General features: G+C 42.5%; 1 protein-coding gene across 1 annotated transcript; it reads right to left on the bottom strand.

Annotated features, from left to right (window-relative positions):
- Positions 1–593: 593 nt before the first annotated feature.
- Positions 594–16,341, bottom strand: cdhr1a (cadherin-related family member 1a). The gene is given in 19 exon segments (XM_061690930.1): positions 594–2,809; positions 3,916–4,041; positions 4,043–4,174; positions 4,395–4,448; positions 4,450–4,624; positions 6,413–6,480; positions 8,891–9,055; positions 9,150–9,302; positions 10,333–10,536; positions 11,399–11,499; positions 11,567–11,645; positions 11,759–11,902; positions 12,713–12,829; positions 13,386–13,472; positions 13,761–13,850; positions 14,418–14,468; positions 14,556–14,701; positions 15,427–15,522; positions 16,172–16,341. Coding segments are annotated over 19 exon segments (2,610 nt in total). The 5' UTR covers positions 16,233–16,341; the 3' UTR covers positions 594–2,248.
- Positions 16,342–16,812: the final 471 nt, after the last annotated feature.

Raw genomic sequence — 16,812 nt, 5'->3', positions numbered from 1 at the left:
CACTATTTTGTAAAACATAATGTAAAAAAATGTAAATAAAGTTGGTTACATAATTTTTTTTTTTAAATGACATCAAACTAATACTTGATTTTCTTCCAATACGATCTACCATTTTGCATCTGTTGCAGCTCATTTAATTGCTTTTAGTGTGTTTCCTAAGCACAAGGTACTCTTTAATTTTTCTGTATGTGGCCCTTAATGGAAAAAAGTCCCTGCTCGAAATTGTCCATAGGTGTAAGTGTGAGTGTGAATCTGTATGTGGCCTGAGTTTTTTACGCTCTAGTTGACCCGCCACCATCATGAAGACAAGCACAAGAAAATGAATGGATGAATGGTCCAGGAACCTGAAACCCGTGACCCTTGGTTTCAGGTTGATCTGCCCCTGCCTGTGGGCCCTTATAAAAAGATTTTAAAAAACTAAATTTCTTCTAGATTGCCAGAAGGAGGCGCTAGATCCAACAAACAAGCCAATTACTTGAAGTGTTAAGCGACAGTCTAAGAATGTAAGTGACTTTGTGAGATAAGGACACTCACGCTTATGAGTATTTTAACCTTAAAGCATCTGAAAGGATGAAAATAAACACAGAGATAAGCCTTTTGAGGACAACTTTACTGGCAAAAATACAACGAAAAACAGAAATAACACAGTCAATTTCAGGAATATTAGGTATCATGTTTAAATGAGAAGAAACAGACAGTTTGCAGAACTGTGTTGTGTACCGGTGAGTATTTGGGATTAAAAGTGGTCTTAACCGGATCACTGTGGTTTCCTTCCTTTGGACCAGCTCAGGCTGATCTCCTTAGCCAGCACTGGTGTCAAGTGAAATCTCCCCGTAAAGGAGATTGGTTGGAATCCAAATATGCAGTCTTGTCTCAATGTGCCTTCAATCCTTGACAAAAGAGACTTTTACACACAACGTACAAGTAACAAAGGTTTGGAGGCTGGAAAAATGGCCACTCATATTGTACAACCAGGCAAACTGTGCAAAGTCTTAGAACACTACTGGAGTTGTAGTGTTGAGAAGTGTGTATGCTATAAAAATGTACTTCCTGGCAGACGTGGTTACCACGTCTGCTTCACAGTTCGCGGTTCAAAGCTTTGAGGTTGGCGGATCCTCCCCATGCTTGTGCTGGTTTAATTCCAAAAACATGCATGTTAGGTTAATTGAAGACTAAATTGTCCAGGGTGTACCCCAGCGCTCGGCAAACGTCATCTGGGATAAGCTCATCCGTGACGCTAACGTGGACAAGTGCTCTGGAAAGTGGAAAGATAGTTCAAACTTCCAGAATTTCCTGGTTCATGGAGGACAGCACATAGATGGCTGGTTTCGTTGATGTTATGGCGACTCAAATGGCAGAGGACAATCCCTGTGTCGGCACTTTTATTCACAATCTGACCAAGATTTTACAGTTTTTATCTCAGCCCACACACCGCCCGTCTAGAAAATTCCATTGATTTTGTATTTTGAGTGCTAACTGTACTGTATGCATCTGAGTGTTTACTGTTGTAAACCATTCATTTTCTATGATGAGCGCGACAAAACGGTATAAGAAAAAAGACATCTGCAAATTTGACAAAAATACATTCATTTTCTTTACTAGTTGCTCTGATTAGGATCCTAGATGATCTGCAGACTTTCTCAGCTGACTTCGGGCGAGGGGCTGTCTACATCCTGGACTGGTCGCAAGGCCATTGACACCAATAGGCCATTGAACTGAATCTAACGTGCATGTTAGTGACTAACAATTGGACACTGGCATGGAAACAGGAGGCCAGAATATTCCGGGAGATTCTCCCGTCACATGAAAATCAGACGTGGTGGACTCGAGTCACATGACCCGAAGAGTCAAACTTAAGTTGTCAATTTTAGGTCTTTGGGACTTTCTTGGCTAAAAGTTACAAAAGACTGGAAATGACTTTGACTTGGTATTCATGAGACTCGGCTTGACTTAAACTGGATCTACATGATTTGAAGTCTTAGCATAAGGCCCTCGCCCATGGTTTTGCCAATTTGCATTGGAGTAGCGTTGCAAAATGGCCGACTCCCTTGCTTTTTGACTTCCTTGCTTTTTGCAATTGGAACTTGCTTGAAACTTGAAGGTTAAGAAGAAACTCAAATAATGTGTGATAAATAGCAATGAACAAAACAACAAAGCTTGCGGTGGCCTAAGACTTTTGCAAAGTACTGCATATAGACACACACGCCCGCACGCCCGCATACACGTCCACATTCATGCGCACACAGCACTATAAGTGATTGCGTATCCTCTTCTGCTCCAGTCTCATTTTGAGTTCTGACACCAGCGCCTTGTTGACCGTGTCCTGCGTTGTCGACTTCTTCTTGGGCCGTGCCGCCACGGCGGCCGAGACGGTGGGCACCACCCACTTCCTCTCCGCCGGGACGCAGGGCGGCGGCGGAGGAGGCGGGAGCCAAGGGGCGCTAGGCGGCGGCGGAGGCGGGGGCCAGTGCCGGACCACGTTGCCCACGTTGTTGTTGTGGTTGAGGTTTTCCGCCACGTTCCTGGCGTCCTGATCTTCCTCCTCCGCCTGGAACTTCTCCTCGGGGTTCTCCGCTCTCCTGAAGGGGTTCTTGAAGGTCCACGCGTGCTGGTTGCGCGGTCTCCTCCTCACGCGGCGGTTGGGCAGGACCCGGTTGGATTTCTTGTTACGTACGAAGGTGACGGTGGAGACGAACACCGTGACCGTGACCATTAAGCTAATGACGCATGCGAGCCCGCCTACGATTTGCAAGGGCTTGTTTTTATTGTGCATTAAAAATGATCCCAAAGGCCCCCCTTTGAGTTGGGTCTGTAAAAGAGCACAAGGAGAACGGGCATCCATTGTCACACATTTGTTACGTTTTAACCAGCTAGTGTTCCCTCTAGTTATGCCAACTCCCAATTTGGCCAAAGGCGTTTAAAAAATCTAGAAACTAAATAAGCTGCCACAGTAACATAAGTATAAAAATATACCGCATACACTTGAAATCCAAACACGCTAAGTCTGGATATTATAATGTCTTTGGTATTTCAAGACAAGATCAGAGGTTGTCCAGGAAACCATCGCTGAGACCATTCAGCATTTAACAAGGAAATTCCAAATAATTTGGGCGCTATGCTTGTCAAAAAAGAGAACTTCCTGAGTCATATTGTGCTCCTTTACTCTTTTACAGACACATCTCACTGTACAAATATCCAATAGTTCCAAAAGGTTCAACAACAAAACAACAGTTTAATGTTTGTGCTGATGAGCTCAAGGCAAGCTTCACTCATGGCCTCCTGATAATCTTTCTGATCTTGCCCTGAGGTTTGACACGGGACTTTTTCACAGAGTTCCAGTATATGAGAGTTGAAATGAAGATTGTGAGGGAAATGGCGAAGGTGACAGCGGTCATGAAAATCCCAAACACAGCGCCCGGGCGTTTCCTTAGTCCCAGGAAGTACGACACAAATCTGGATTTGACCTGAGAACATGACAACGTGGCACAAGAGATTCTTTGAACACACTACCACATTCAAATTGGTCTGATGGAGGATGTTACGTAGGCCATGCTATTAAATCCAAACATATAATTCAAGGCCTGAAATATTGAAGAAACATTTTGGGTGAGAACCAGAAAAGCGCTTTAAGTTCCTAAGTCATCAACTATGCACTTATGTAGCTGTGCACTCTAAATTGTATTTTGGCCAAAGATGTTTATGATGCACATAAAAAAGGACTGCAAACTGCTCATTTGAAACCTTGTGGTTGTCTAAATGTATTTCCAACCAGACATACCTGCCGCCAAGAGACGAAATAGTCCTAGAATATTTCTACACATTCGCGGCCCTCATTTGAAGACGATTGTGATTTCCTCCTTTGCACAAACCAACACGACTCAGATTGCACTATTGTGTAAAAACGGGGCCACTCACTGCTTCGGTGATGTCGATCTTGACCACGGCGGTGGTGCTGAACGACGGCTGGCCTCGGTCGCGGGCCTGCACCACCAGCGACCAGGTGAAGTCCCTCTGGTTGGTGATGTTCTTAATGATGGCCATAGGACTTGATGTACGACTTGAGGTTGATCTCGCCGGTGTCGGCGTCGATGTCAAAGATGTTGTTGTCGGGCTCGGCTTTCATGATGGCGTACTCGATCACGTTGTTGGGTATCTCCGCATCGTCGTCGACAGCCTGGCATCGGAACGGCTTTCAAAGTTAATGTTCTCTCCTGGACAGTGCAGCGTTTAGGCCAGGGGTGTCCAAACTGTTTCCTCCGAGGGCTGCATACAGAAAACTCCAAGGAGGCATTTTCCGACTCCCACACTTTTCACGCTGCCCCCACCGCCTTTTAATAACAGACTTTGGACACCCCTGATTTAGGACATGAAATATATGACACAAGGACCATCACCTCTATTTTGACTGGTGCACCAATCACCATGGTCTTCTCCAGGAAGTTATCATTTGAAAGCAGGCGGGTGGTCGTTCAGGTCCAACACGGTGACGAACACCTCAGCCAGGCTGTACCTGCCCTCCGAGTCCTCTGCCTTGACGTAAAAGTTGTACTTGGACCGCACCTCTGCATCCAGGCTGGCCCATGGTTGTGTGTAGATGATCCCGGTGGACGGCTGGATCAAGAACCTGCAAATGGACCGTGTGGTTTCAAAATCCAACATATTTCCTGTGAGACTTAGTTGAGGAGTGGGACATGATATAAGCAAGAACAATAACCTATTAATCAACCATGGTGTTGAGAGCCTGAGCATGGGTAACACACAATGTTTTCAGTCGTACTGAATTTAAATTCAAAGAGTTGTATTACAGCGAGTTTACGGGCCAATCAGAGACTTCACAATTCAAAAACCTTTCCCAGGTCGCGGGTTAAGTTTTTAATTGTGTTGTTGATTGAGTAAACTACTATTAACTTGTGACTGTCAAAGTCAGGAAAGATTATCAACTGCGCCGGAGGAAATTGTCAATTTCACTCAATTTCACTGAGGTACCTCAAAATGAGAGACTAAAGGATTTTTCTCCTGTGTGTGTTCTCATGTGTCATACCATAAGCTCGCTAGCTAGCTTGCTAACTAGATATATTGGATCGATAGATAGATAGATCAATCCATCGGTCGATCCATCAGTCTCAGCGAACCAGAAACTCAGATCTGGTCTCAGAATAACGATCATCACTATCCCACTCGAGTTCTAGGCAGGACACACCCCTCTGCATATGATTGGCTGCAGGACATGCGCTGCTGCCGTATGATTCGCTGCTGCGTCCGGGAAGGACACGCCCTACTGCTTCCAGGTGGGAAAAGAAGTATCTGATTTCAGCGTGGCGGCGTTATTATGAATCGCCTTTACCCTAAACTTAGCCCGAATCGTAGCCATGACAAACGTAGCGAGGGTGTGTCCTGCCTAGAACTAGAGTGGGACTCATAAGTCATAATAACGCTTCATGACATCTACTGTTGTGGGAGCGCAGAAATAAATGTTAGAAGTCCTCCACTCGCTGCGACAAGATTTTCATGTGTGGACAAAATACATCTGGATTTTGACTGATTTCTAACACAAGATGGCTGACGTTACTGAGTATTGTATGGGTTCATCTTGAGAACTTGACCCACAAAAAAAAAAAAAAAACTCTTAGTGATATTGAAAGCAAGGATTCAGTAGATTTGAAAAAAAAAAAAAAAAAAAAAAAAAGAAAAATCTGACCCAAGTTTGTTGGTAGAGCTAAGGTGGACTGTCTTATTTGTTCCAAAGGTTTTTCAAAACAACGTTCCAGCCCTGACAAGGATCCGTAAAGTAACGCTGCAGATCTTGAGTGAGGTGGACGTGTTTAGTTACTCTCGTGCGACTTTGGCAGAGCGCGCGCTTGTTAGAAGTAAACAATCTATTTTCACCGCCAATCCTATTATAGGATTAACAAGGGCAAGCAACAGGGGAGCAAAGATTTCATGATCTCATCCACGCTCAAGTCTTCCACAAGACATTTACAGTAAAGCAGTAAGTTCTTTAGGATTGTACTAGTCGCATTTATACTCATCAAAAAGACTGCGGCATGCGCTCAGTAGTAACAGACGCTCACAGAAATGCCACTGAAGCAAACATTTCAACTATTGTTATTGTCTCTGCAAGATGGAGGCTGGGATTACACCCTGACATCCAGAGGGAAAAGTGACCCCACCTGAACCTGGATTCTCTGGAGTTATAAATATTTGCATGTACAGGAAATCTATTGAAGTCGAGACGAGGGACAATACCAGGAAATCTTCAGAAGGACGAGTTCTGATCTGCACTGATCATTGGATGCAGTGTGTTGCGCCCACGAGCAAAGATATTATATTATGTGTAAACTGTACAGAGTAGAACGTTTTATTTCTACAGTGCCCAAAAAGCAGTGACGAATTACGTTCTTAATATACTCACAAGTCAGCCCCAGACCCATAGACAGAATATGCCACGTCACCCCATGGTCCTGAGTCCGGGTCTATTGCCTAAAGATCAGAAAAGAAAACACGTGAAAACAATAATATGTAATTGTATTTTATTTTTTTTACGATGAAATAGCAATTCTAAAATTTTAGAGCTACACTGGTTTGGCATCAGGAGAATGCTGTTACTGTCATTTTCAGGGTTACACAGGATTACTTGCTTTATGGGCCTCTAATATTGGTGGACCAGATCATTATTTATTTATTGATCAGTCCTGTGTTCTTCCATCACAGTCTGGTTCGGTGCTGCTACAAAAAAGGACAAACTCCGACTGCAACGGACAATCAAAACTGCTGAAAGGATTGTCGGTACCCCCCTATCCACCATTGAGGACTTGAACTAAGACAAGGGCGTGCAAAATCCTCTCGGACCCCTCGCGCCCCGGTCACCGGCTCTTCCAGCTCCTTCCCTCAGGTAGGCGCTACCGATCAATGCAAACTAGAACCAGTAGACATTCCAACAGCTTCTTCCCTCTTGCGATCAACTTCTTAAACACCTAACCTATAATTCCATTACAACAAGCTGGCAATTTTTTGACTTGAGTTCGCTGTCCCATTTCTGTGGGGCCAATTATGTATTACTCGTGCACTCACTGTAGTTGTCTCGCCATGCTGCTACTATTTGCATATACTGGCCACTCATGCCAGAGTAGCATCTGCTCCATTTGCACACTGATTGAGGAGTATCTGTAACATTTGCACAACCGACATTGTCCCAGATGATCGCACTACTCGTCACTTTAAACCGCATCCACTCCTTGAAGTCTCAGCGCCCTTTGCACAATGGTCATTGCACCGGACTATTGCAATATTAGTCATTCGAACTGCTCTAAGTGCTAGAGGACTTTGCATCTTTTTGCACAATTGTTTTTTGTCAATGTCTTTATGTCTCCAAAGTGTTCTGTAAATTGACTGTCTGTTGTACTAGAGCGGCTCCAACGACCGGAGACAAATTCCTTGTGTGTTTTGGACATACTTGGCAAATAAAGATGATTCTGATTCTGATTCTGATTATTATATTATTATTATATACTGTTCTCAATTTAAAAACAAATACTTTACAGAAAAAAAAACACCCTCCGAAAATGTGCCGAACTGTGGAAAGATGAGGTAATACCCAATTATATCTGCCAAATAAAGAAAATAATTGAGGACTGTAATACTGGCTGACCATGCATATATATGCCACCTATTGGGAGAATCCATCGAACATTTCTGGAACTGGTCAGACAACAATCTACAGCATTTAGAAATTAATCAGATTTGAGAGTTTGTAAGATGCTATCTATTAGTATTCATTTTGTAAGGCTTGTGCCGTTTTTGTCTCCATTTCAATATTTTATAGTCAATACAGAGTAGTGATTCAATAAATTTCATAATCCTTACTTGTTTTTTTTTTTTGTAGGTCCTCAGAGGGATTGAACACAATAAGTGAAATTAATTGACCAAGCCTTTGCACAAAGGATTGTGGTCTCCAAATTCTGCCTAGCAACAAGGTGTGACGTGACCAGGAAAAATAATCTGGGCAATTCTGGTGCTCTACGTTGCTACGTTTGTGATATAAAATGATATTTTGCGATTGAGGTTTTTATAAAGAATTACATTTGTGTCGTTAAGTTGAGAAATTGGAAGTAAATAAACTTAATTACAAGAACAAGTGGTCACCATTTGGTGGCCAGTGATTGTTATTTTTCTTCATCAAAAACACGGAACGGATACTGCTGTATTTTGTTTCTGCAGAAAGATCCGAAAATGAAGTGGTGTCGACAGGTCAGGGACACGATGTTACGGTTATAAAAAGAACGCCTGTTTGATGCCATCATCACATCATCATGTCATCGGCTAATCTGTTGCATCAGTGAGGCCTGTTCACTGTCTCCGTGTGTGCAAGGTCACTTGTCGGCTGTTCTTTTATCTGATTGAAATTGCCTGGGATCAAGGCAGCGAGCCTTTGCTGGCGTTCACGCAACGGGAGGATTTACGAGCACCCGTCTGAGCCCGCGCGGCGATCACGTGAAGGACGACTGGATGTCAAAAGTCACAAAATCGGTGCCCTTCTCTGCCTTGAATCAATCAGCTCGGCGGTGTTGACGTTCGCGCTAACATGACCTTGAAATTGTTCTGAACACAGTATGTCTGCGCATATTTAGTAGAGCTTACAAAAAAAAAGAGAGAAAAAAATGGGAATTTGGTGTTACACAACAAAATGAAAGTGATAGCCATCTGGCAGCTTCCCTCGCCTAGCTTTTATCTACATGTTTTCACATATTATCCCTAACTCAGCACCAAAAGTCTACATTTAGGGAATTAAAACCCCATTCTGGCATTTTGTTCAAATCGAGCATTCCTCTTGAGCTCGCAGTGACGTACGCTGATGTGGGTCTATTTTTAGAAGGGATGACGGCCAACTCACCAGGACGGACACAACGTTCGAGCCGCCAGGTGAATTCTCCGGAATTCTGGCGATGTAGTAGTCGGAGGAGAATTTCGGCGCGTTGTCATTAGTGTCCAGGAGATGGATGATGATGTCGGCCGTGGAGCTGAACCTCTCCGGCGTATCGATCTCAACGGCAAGTAGCTGAAAGAAACAAAACTCTTTCAATGACTCTTTCTTTCGATGACAGTGGATAGGGCAGGGGAAAATGCCGCTTTGTCTTTACGAATGCCCACACCTTGTACGTGAGGAAGTGATGCTTCTCGTAATCCATGGCTGCCGAGTCCTCCACAAGAATTGTGACTTGGGCCTCGTTCAGTACTGTCTGTGGGACCACCCGCAGCATTCTTCCAGGCCCAATGAGCCTCAAGTTGAATTTTGCATTGGCCCCCTAAAAGTACAATGCAAAAAAATATGTATTGTGTCATTCCGATACAGGTCATTGTTTTGTATACCGAAAGCGATATATATCTCGATATAGTATTTTCCCTTAATATTATATGACAATAATAGCAATGACAATAACACACATATATCCAGTGGAAAAATAGCACTCAAAATACCAGGTAGTACAACCGGTTTTCAAGGAATGTACACTGGTGTCGTTTGTGTACAATGTAGAATATTGTTGAAATCTATGCTTCTCTAGTAGCACCGTAAACTAGTGTTTGCGGATGATGTAAACATGCTCCTGCAAAGTAGCCATACCGTTGCTGCAGTTCCATGAACCTTCATTCATTTTTCTTACAATGTAATTGTAAGAAAAATATTATTATTAATATTATTATTATTTTTTCGTTCAGATGAGATACATATTTGGAATGGCCATTTTGTTTCATCTGCATAACCTGCCCTGGTTGTGGTAGGGCGTGCCCTGCCTGCATGCAGCAGCCAATCATAATGCAGCGGGGCGTGAACCTCCGAGAACTAAAAAAAAAAAAAAAAAAGCCCCCCCGTCAGTAAATAAACATCCTTATCCACTACATGTGGGAATGTGCTATATATGCAATCCATATAATAAACAGCGAGTTCAATCAGACTAAAAGCATTGTATAGTACTATTAATGGCAAAACAGGAAACAATGAATAGAATTTCAGTCAACGTAATCAAATTTTTGCTAATACATCTTACCAAAGTGAGTACATCTCCGTTCTGTTCTATGTATCACATTTGAATGAGGCTCACACAAGTACCTGGAATCACAGCGAGTCTGGCGTAAGCTGACAAAAGGCGCTTTTGGCTTTTAATTTGTGTCCTTGAACAGGATTGTGGGTGATAATGGCAGCTCAAAGGCATCGCATAGCCATAAAGGTCACCACGTTGGTTCATTCCATTTCTCATTAGTGAAATGGTGAAATGTGAACATGTGGAGTGTTACGCAACATCGGTGTTCCTTTGCTCTTTGCTTTGGTGCGCTCACCTGATCGGAGTCGTTGACTGCGATTTTAAGCCCCCGCAGTATCTCCCCTTCTGGGGGATGCTCGTACATGGTCAGCTCAAACGTGCTTTGGGTGCCGTTTTCGCCGTAGAAAGTCGGCGGATTGTTGTTCAGGTCAACCACGCGGATCATCACTGTGGTCTCGCCGTAGTCCAGTAGACGGCCGTTAGGACTTATTTCAGATGCCTGGGTCCAAATTAGGCCATTTTGAAAAAAATAATAATAATCCTCAATCAATATCAATCAATATACAGCATGAGAAAAGAAAATATTATGTTTATTTTCTGTTTTAAGAGGGACATGTTATCTCAACTATTGATAGTTAATGTAACTGCATATCAACGCATTCGGGTGGAAACCGCTAAATGTCCAAATATGGTCAATTTCATATTTTTTCACAAATCGATGCTACTGGTCTGTCCCCACATTGTCTGTTATTTTTACACATTTCGTACCTATTTAAAGTGTTGAAAATAGCTTGAGAACAAATCTATGAACTCTCTTGGACACTGTCTGAGAAGTGTTCTAAAGCTCCGCCCCTGCGGGAGCCGTGTGACATGATGTTGCCTCAAGATTGAGTCTAAAGTTGTTGTTTTTTTAAAAAAATAGTTAGATACATTTGAGCAAGCCTGTTTTTTTTTTTTTTTTTTTTTTTTAAATGGATAGCTGTAATACTTCAGTGCAGAGGGTGACATGTCCATACCATTTTAATCAATGACAGCATGATACATTAGCGATTTTTATTTTTAGCAAATTAAATTAGCAATGGAACAGGATTTTATATATATATATATATATATATATATATATATATATATATATATATATATGATAGCAATATAAGGTTCCAAGATGGTAGTTTTTTTTTTATTTCCTGAACATTCCGCCCTACAGTGACGACATGTGCGTAGTATTATTAATTTGTGTACAGTCGTCGCCTGCTATGCCGTCGTTCACGCCTGCATATGCACATTTAAGGAGAATATTTAGTGACAATGATAATAATATCGCTCCTGTTTATTTCACTTACATATTTATGAGTACTTACTTTGACTTTAATGTTAAAGATTTCTCGCTTTAGAAACATGGGACTTGAGAGCAGGGTGATCCGACCAGTGGTCTCGTTGATGCTAAAAACTCCATCGTCACCTTCAAATGAAAAAAAGCTGTGGACAAGAGTGGCAACAGACGTGGGACACATTTTTCGCATGCTCACCTTCTTCAAACGAATAACGAATTGGATTTGGATTTCCCACATCGCCGTCTTTGGCTGCAACAGTGAATATTTCAGACCCCTCGGAAAAGATACCCAAAATATCACAGTTATTGTAATTAATTTTTGTACAAAAAATACAAAGTGGCAATGATGAGTAAATTTGAGCGCTGAATAGGGCAAGCAGACACTCACAGGCAGTGAAACTTCATACACGTAGCCGAAGTAAGGTGTCCCGATAAACGACGGCGGCGTGTCTTGTGCGTCTATTACGTTAATTGTCAGGGTAGCAGAGGACGACAAAAACTGCTCTTTGCCGTTGAAAGTGCCTCCACCATCCTGCAAAAAAAAAGTGATGTAAAGTTGTTGAGTTTATTATAGATTCCTGAAATGGTCCTCTGCCGTAAATTCTACAAGCAGTTACAGTACAGGACAGTATACTAATTATTTGATCAACTATGATGGATGTGGATGCAATACAAAAACAACCGCTAATAATAACCTACATGAAATGTGTCAAACTGCAAATGTGCTTACAAAAAGAAATTCATTTTTTTTTTAAATGCAGGGCAATATTGTTACAGTTACGGAAATAATAATATTATTACAATAATATTACAATATTAATACAAATGAAACTATATTTCAGCAAAGTAGTGGCTTGTAATCCACAACTCACCAAGAAGACATAAAGAAAAAAAATATAATAACAAAATGATAAACTACAAATATTTTCAAAATAAATGTACTGTACTGTACCATATCTTTATATAAGCAGAATAAATATTTGGTAATTAATAATGAGAAAAGTTGGTTGGTTCATCTGTGTTTTATCACCTTGGGCCACAAATATCTTTACCCAAAGACTCTGGTTATAAAGTTGTACATGTGCGATAACGCAGCAAACTTCTGGTCGGGAGCTAAACGCGTAGCGACGACAAGCGCAGAGTCGAGAGTCTGCTGGATCAGCGATAAAGTTGACTCCAAATGTTAAAAGTCAATTATTCGACGAATTGGTTCAACCCATAGGGTGTCACTGATAATAATCATAATAATAATAATAATAATAATATAGGCTGTCACTGGTTCCAACTAAATTGACAGCTTTTATCGCTGAACATCAAAACGTGTTGTGATACCACTTTATACCTTTGCGACCACAATGACAAAATGCGTCTTTGTTTTCTCGTAGTCCAGCGTTTCCTCACGCTTGATGCGAATGACTCCGCTGTGTCTGTCAATGGCAAATAAAGTGGACTGAGTGTTCTGCAACAGAGAGCACAATAAAAGCAGGATTTAGACATTAAAGAAGAAAAAAAGAACATTGAGTCAAACAAGGTCAGATGAGTGAAAGCCTCTCAGTCGAAAGAAACCCAATTACGAGCTCTCACGTGAGCGAGCACGGTCGGATGGAAATGCGCTACGCGGCCCGAACTAGGCCGCGTAGCGCATTTCTCGTTCTCCATCTGGATGTAAGAAGCCCATATGCTCTATATATGCAGGTGAAAGCTGTCCGTGCCCAGATGTGCGCCGTCTCACTGGTCCTCGCCACTGCGGGCCAGATGCTCTTCAAAGCCCCAAAGTGCACACTAACATCGGACGGCCATTCGCTCGCCAAATCAGCCGCACGTGTCCAAATGAAATTGTGACGTTAATCCTCACAACTAATGCATGAACGCTCGCTGTGACACGGAGCAAATCATTGTCCACCGCGTCTGGGGGCGGTCATCGCATGCATCATTTGATGAGAGAAAATAATTAAACGAGAGTGTAAACATGCCGTGGGGTTGTCGAAATGTGAGGGGAGATTAGTGCCAATTACCAGGAGGTAATAGGTGACCGATCCCCCCGAACCCGTGTCTTTGTCCAAAGCCTCCGCTTTGAAGATGCTGTGTCCGGACTCTGTGGTCTACAATGAGCACACACGTAAGAATTGAAGAGAGAGAGAGAGAGAGAGAGAGAGGAAAAAAATGAAGATACAAATTTAAAAAAGACAAAAAACTGAATGACAAAAAAAATCATAGAATGGAATCGATCTATCTATCTATCTATCTATCTATCTATCTATCTATCTATCTATCTATCTATCTATCTATCTATCTATCTATCTATCTATCTATCTATCTATCTATCTATCTATCTATCTATCTATCTATCTATCTATCTATCTATCTATCTATCTATCTATCTCACATACCTCAAGGACGTCAATGATGGCCGGCATGTTTTGGAATTCGGGTTTCTCGTCATTTGTGTCCATCACAAATATTGTCACTCGTTCCACAACCTGAAAGGAGGGAAGCCCATTGAATCAAAGCACATTTGGGTATTTAGATCATACCGAATGCAGAACAGTGCAAAAGCCTTGAGCCCTATCAAATCTTTTTATGGTTTTACACCTCTCATACGCTTTAAACACATTTCAACTTCTGAAAACACTTTTTTAAACACATTGTAAAAAATAAAAAATAAAAAAAAAAGAAAACCTACAAGCATCACGTGTAGACAATTCTGTACTTTTTGTAGCGTCCGTGTACAAGCATTTGCCTTTAAGAGGCGTGACCTGTCGGGCTGCAGCGTGACATCATCGTGTCGAGCGTACGGGCGTGAGCTGTGGCTGACAGCAGCGGAGTACGTTTACGAATTTTACGAATGTCTCGATGAAGCGCCTCAACTCGCTTCAATTGAGTTCCTTGGCAAATTGCTGGCTAGCTAGTCGCAAGCCATCAACCATTCCACACTTCACCAATTTCTTCTTTTATGAACAGTTTTGCATTGCCTTGGTGGAGTTCTGGATTCTTTGCTAAAAAAATAACGAGGTAGCAGAGACTTACTACGGAGAGAAGAGCGTTACCTTGCTTCTCCCGTCAGTGATGCTCACCATTACATCAAAGGAATCCTCTTTCTGAGCAGAGACGGAACACAAAGTTAGATTATTTTCCCCCACATATCTGCATTCTGAACTCTTAATTTGAACCATTCTGATACTCACCTCTCGATCCAGCTTTTGCACTAAGGTAATATTTCCCGTTTTGGGGTTAACAGTGAAGTACTCCTTGAAACCTGGGTCAAAGGAAACGCCGTAGCTCACCTCCTGGCCCTCAGGGTCGGTGCCGTTAAGGCAATAAATTTGTGTACCTAAAAAAGTAATGCATTCATTTTACATCCTTTCTATTTATTAAGCAACGTGTCTTTATCAAAATGACTTTCGTGCCAAACCTGGTTGAGACTCTTTGGTTTTCTAGATAGCGGTGAGCGAGTGGAAAGGCTCGTTGCAGATCAAAAAAGTCAGCTGTTGCAGATTTTCCCCCCCTCCACCAATTAATACAATATAATATGTCGACCTTCGGCCGTTGGCGGAATAAGGTAGGGGATGCATTATTAAGAATCCCCCTCGTGTAGAAGGCAGGACATGCCCTGCTGCAATATGATTGGTTACAGGATCACGGTAGGACACGCCCTACTGCATCCAGAAAGGAAAAGAACTATGCGTCTTCAGTGTGGCGGTGTTGTTATGAATCCCAATAACTAGAAAGCAGCCTAACCCAAACCCGAACCCGAACCCTAACCCCAACCCCAACCATCGCCCTTACCATAAATCCATCAATCAAGTCTTTCTCAAGTCCTAAAAGTGGTGACTTAAGTCTGCTTCGAGCCAAGTCACGTGACAAAAGTTCCCCACCTCTTGCTTTTTTAAGTATTGTAGGCCTCCTGCAACCGAGGCTATGAAGGGGAGCCCTCAAATAAACAAGTTGCCCCCCAGTAGATGGCAAACGTAGCGTGATAGCGTGTTGTGTGCCACGCAACATCCGCTGTGTGTCTGACGTTGATACACGAGCTCGAGCGTCACGAGACAATCTCACCGACAGGCGTGTCCTCCGAGAGGCTGAAGAGCGCCATGTTGCCGTTGCCGCTATACGGTCCATTGTCGAAGAAATTCGGGGCGAAGTCTGCCTGTGCTGGAGGACGTACGAGAAAAGGATGGAGCAGAATTACTTTTTTTTTTTTTTTTTAAAGTGCGATAGGAAGAAATGTGTCAACATCGTGCCAGGCTTGTTATGTAATGGAGTGCATATACTTTGCAACGGTGCTTGAGTACAATTGTTACACTTTATTTATATTTCTGCCATCTTTCCCTTTTACGCCACTCCATCTCTGAAATAAAATGCATACTTTTACTGCGTTTCCCCAAACCGTCTTTGCTACTCGCGACCACAAAGCAACTGATTGAGAAGAAAGGAATTTTTTGGTCGACTTAATGCCTGGAATGTGGCGCATGAAGGGGAAGAATATTCTTCATTGTTTTTCCACGCTACACTTTTTTTGTGTATAAATACTTTTAGATTGCAATTTCAAGACAGTTGTTGAGCCCGAATCCATAAATGAAACAAGTCAAATCAAATCAACCCCATATCTCTAACCAAGGTGTCCAACACAAGGCCTGGGGGCCCGAGCTGTTAGAGTTGTTACTATTTTCCATGACTTCTGATTTCAAATTCAATTGGTTGTTAAAGCTATACACAATAGCAATGTAATGCACAGTACACACACACACACACACACACACACACACACACGCACACTTGTTAATTATGACAATGAACTTACCCAAGCAGACGTGCAAGAAAGCAAAGATCAACGGCAATTGAGCGATTTTCACATGCTTCATCCTTTAGAACCTGAAGCGATGAAGTGGCACCATGAAGGCGAGCGCATGAGGTGCACCTCTCAAAGTGTTTGCCGGCCGACTAAAGGCAGATGCTCCCCGGCTAATCCAATGACACTTCTTAAAGAGTCCCTCCTGGTGTTGCTCAAGTCCAAATGGGCTTCTCGGAGCACCACAAGCTCCGAGAAGCCCATTGGTACAATATTAAAGAGTACCATTCTCCATATTAAAAAAAAACACATGACAAAAATGCTTGTTTGTGAAATTGGATATTTTCCCGCAGCACACGTCCCAATTTCTCACGGCACGCTTATATGCCATGGCGCAGCGGTTGGGAATCGCCGTCCACATACTGTTGACAATAAGCATCCATCCAACATCCAATGTAATGATTCATGCTGAGTCTAAATCTAAATTCTTAGTATAACGTCTTAGTTTAATCACCAAGTCAAACGCTTGGTCAACTGCAGTGGACAAAGAAGAGTGATTTTAAAAAGCAGGCAGCGTCTCTGGTGTGCCAGAGGTTACTTGATGTTGTGCACCACCTGCTGTGCACTCCGCAACCCTCTGCTGCACTAAGAAA

The sequence above is a fragment of the Phycodurus eques genome, chromosome 11, assembly GCF_024500275.1.
Source record: "Phycodurus eques isolate BA_2022a chromosome 11, UOR_Pequ_1.1, whole genome shotgun sequence".
In the NCBI taxonomy this organism is placed as follows: Eukaryota; Metazoa; Chordata; class Actinopteri; order Syngnathiformes; family Syngnathidae; genus Phycodurus; species Phycodurus eques.
The sequence above is the reverse complement of the archived record's forward strand: the minus strand, read 5'-3'. Positions and strand labels throughout refer to the sequence as shown.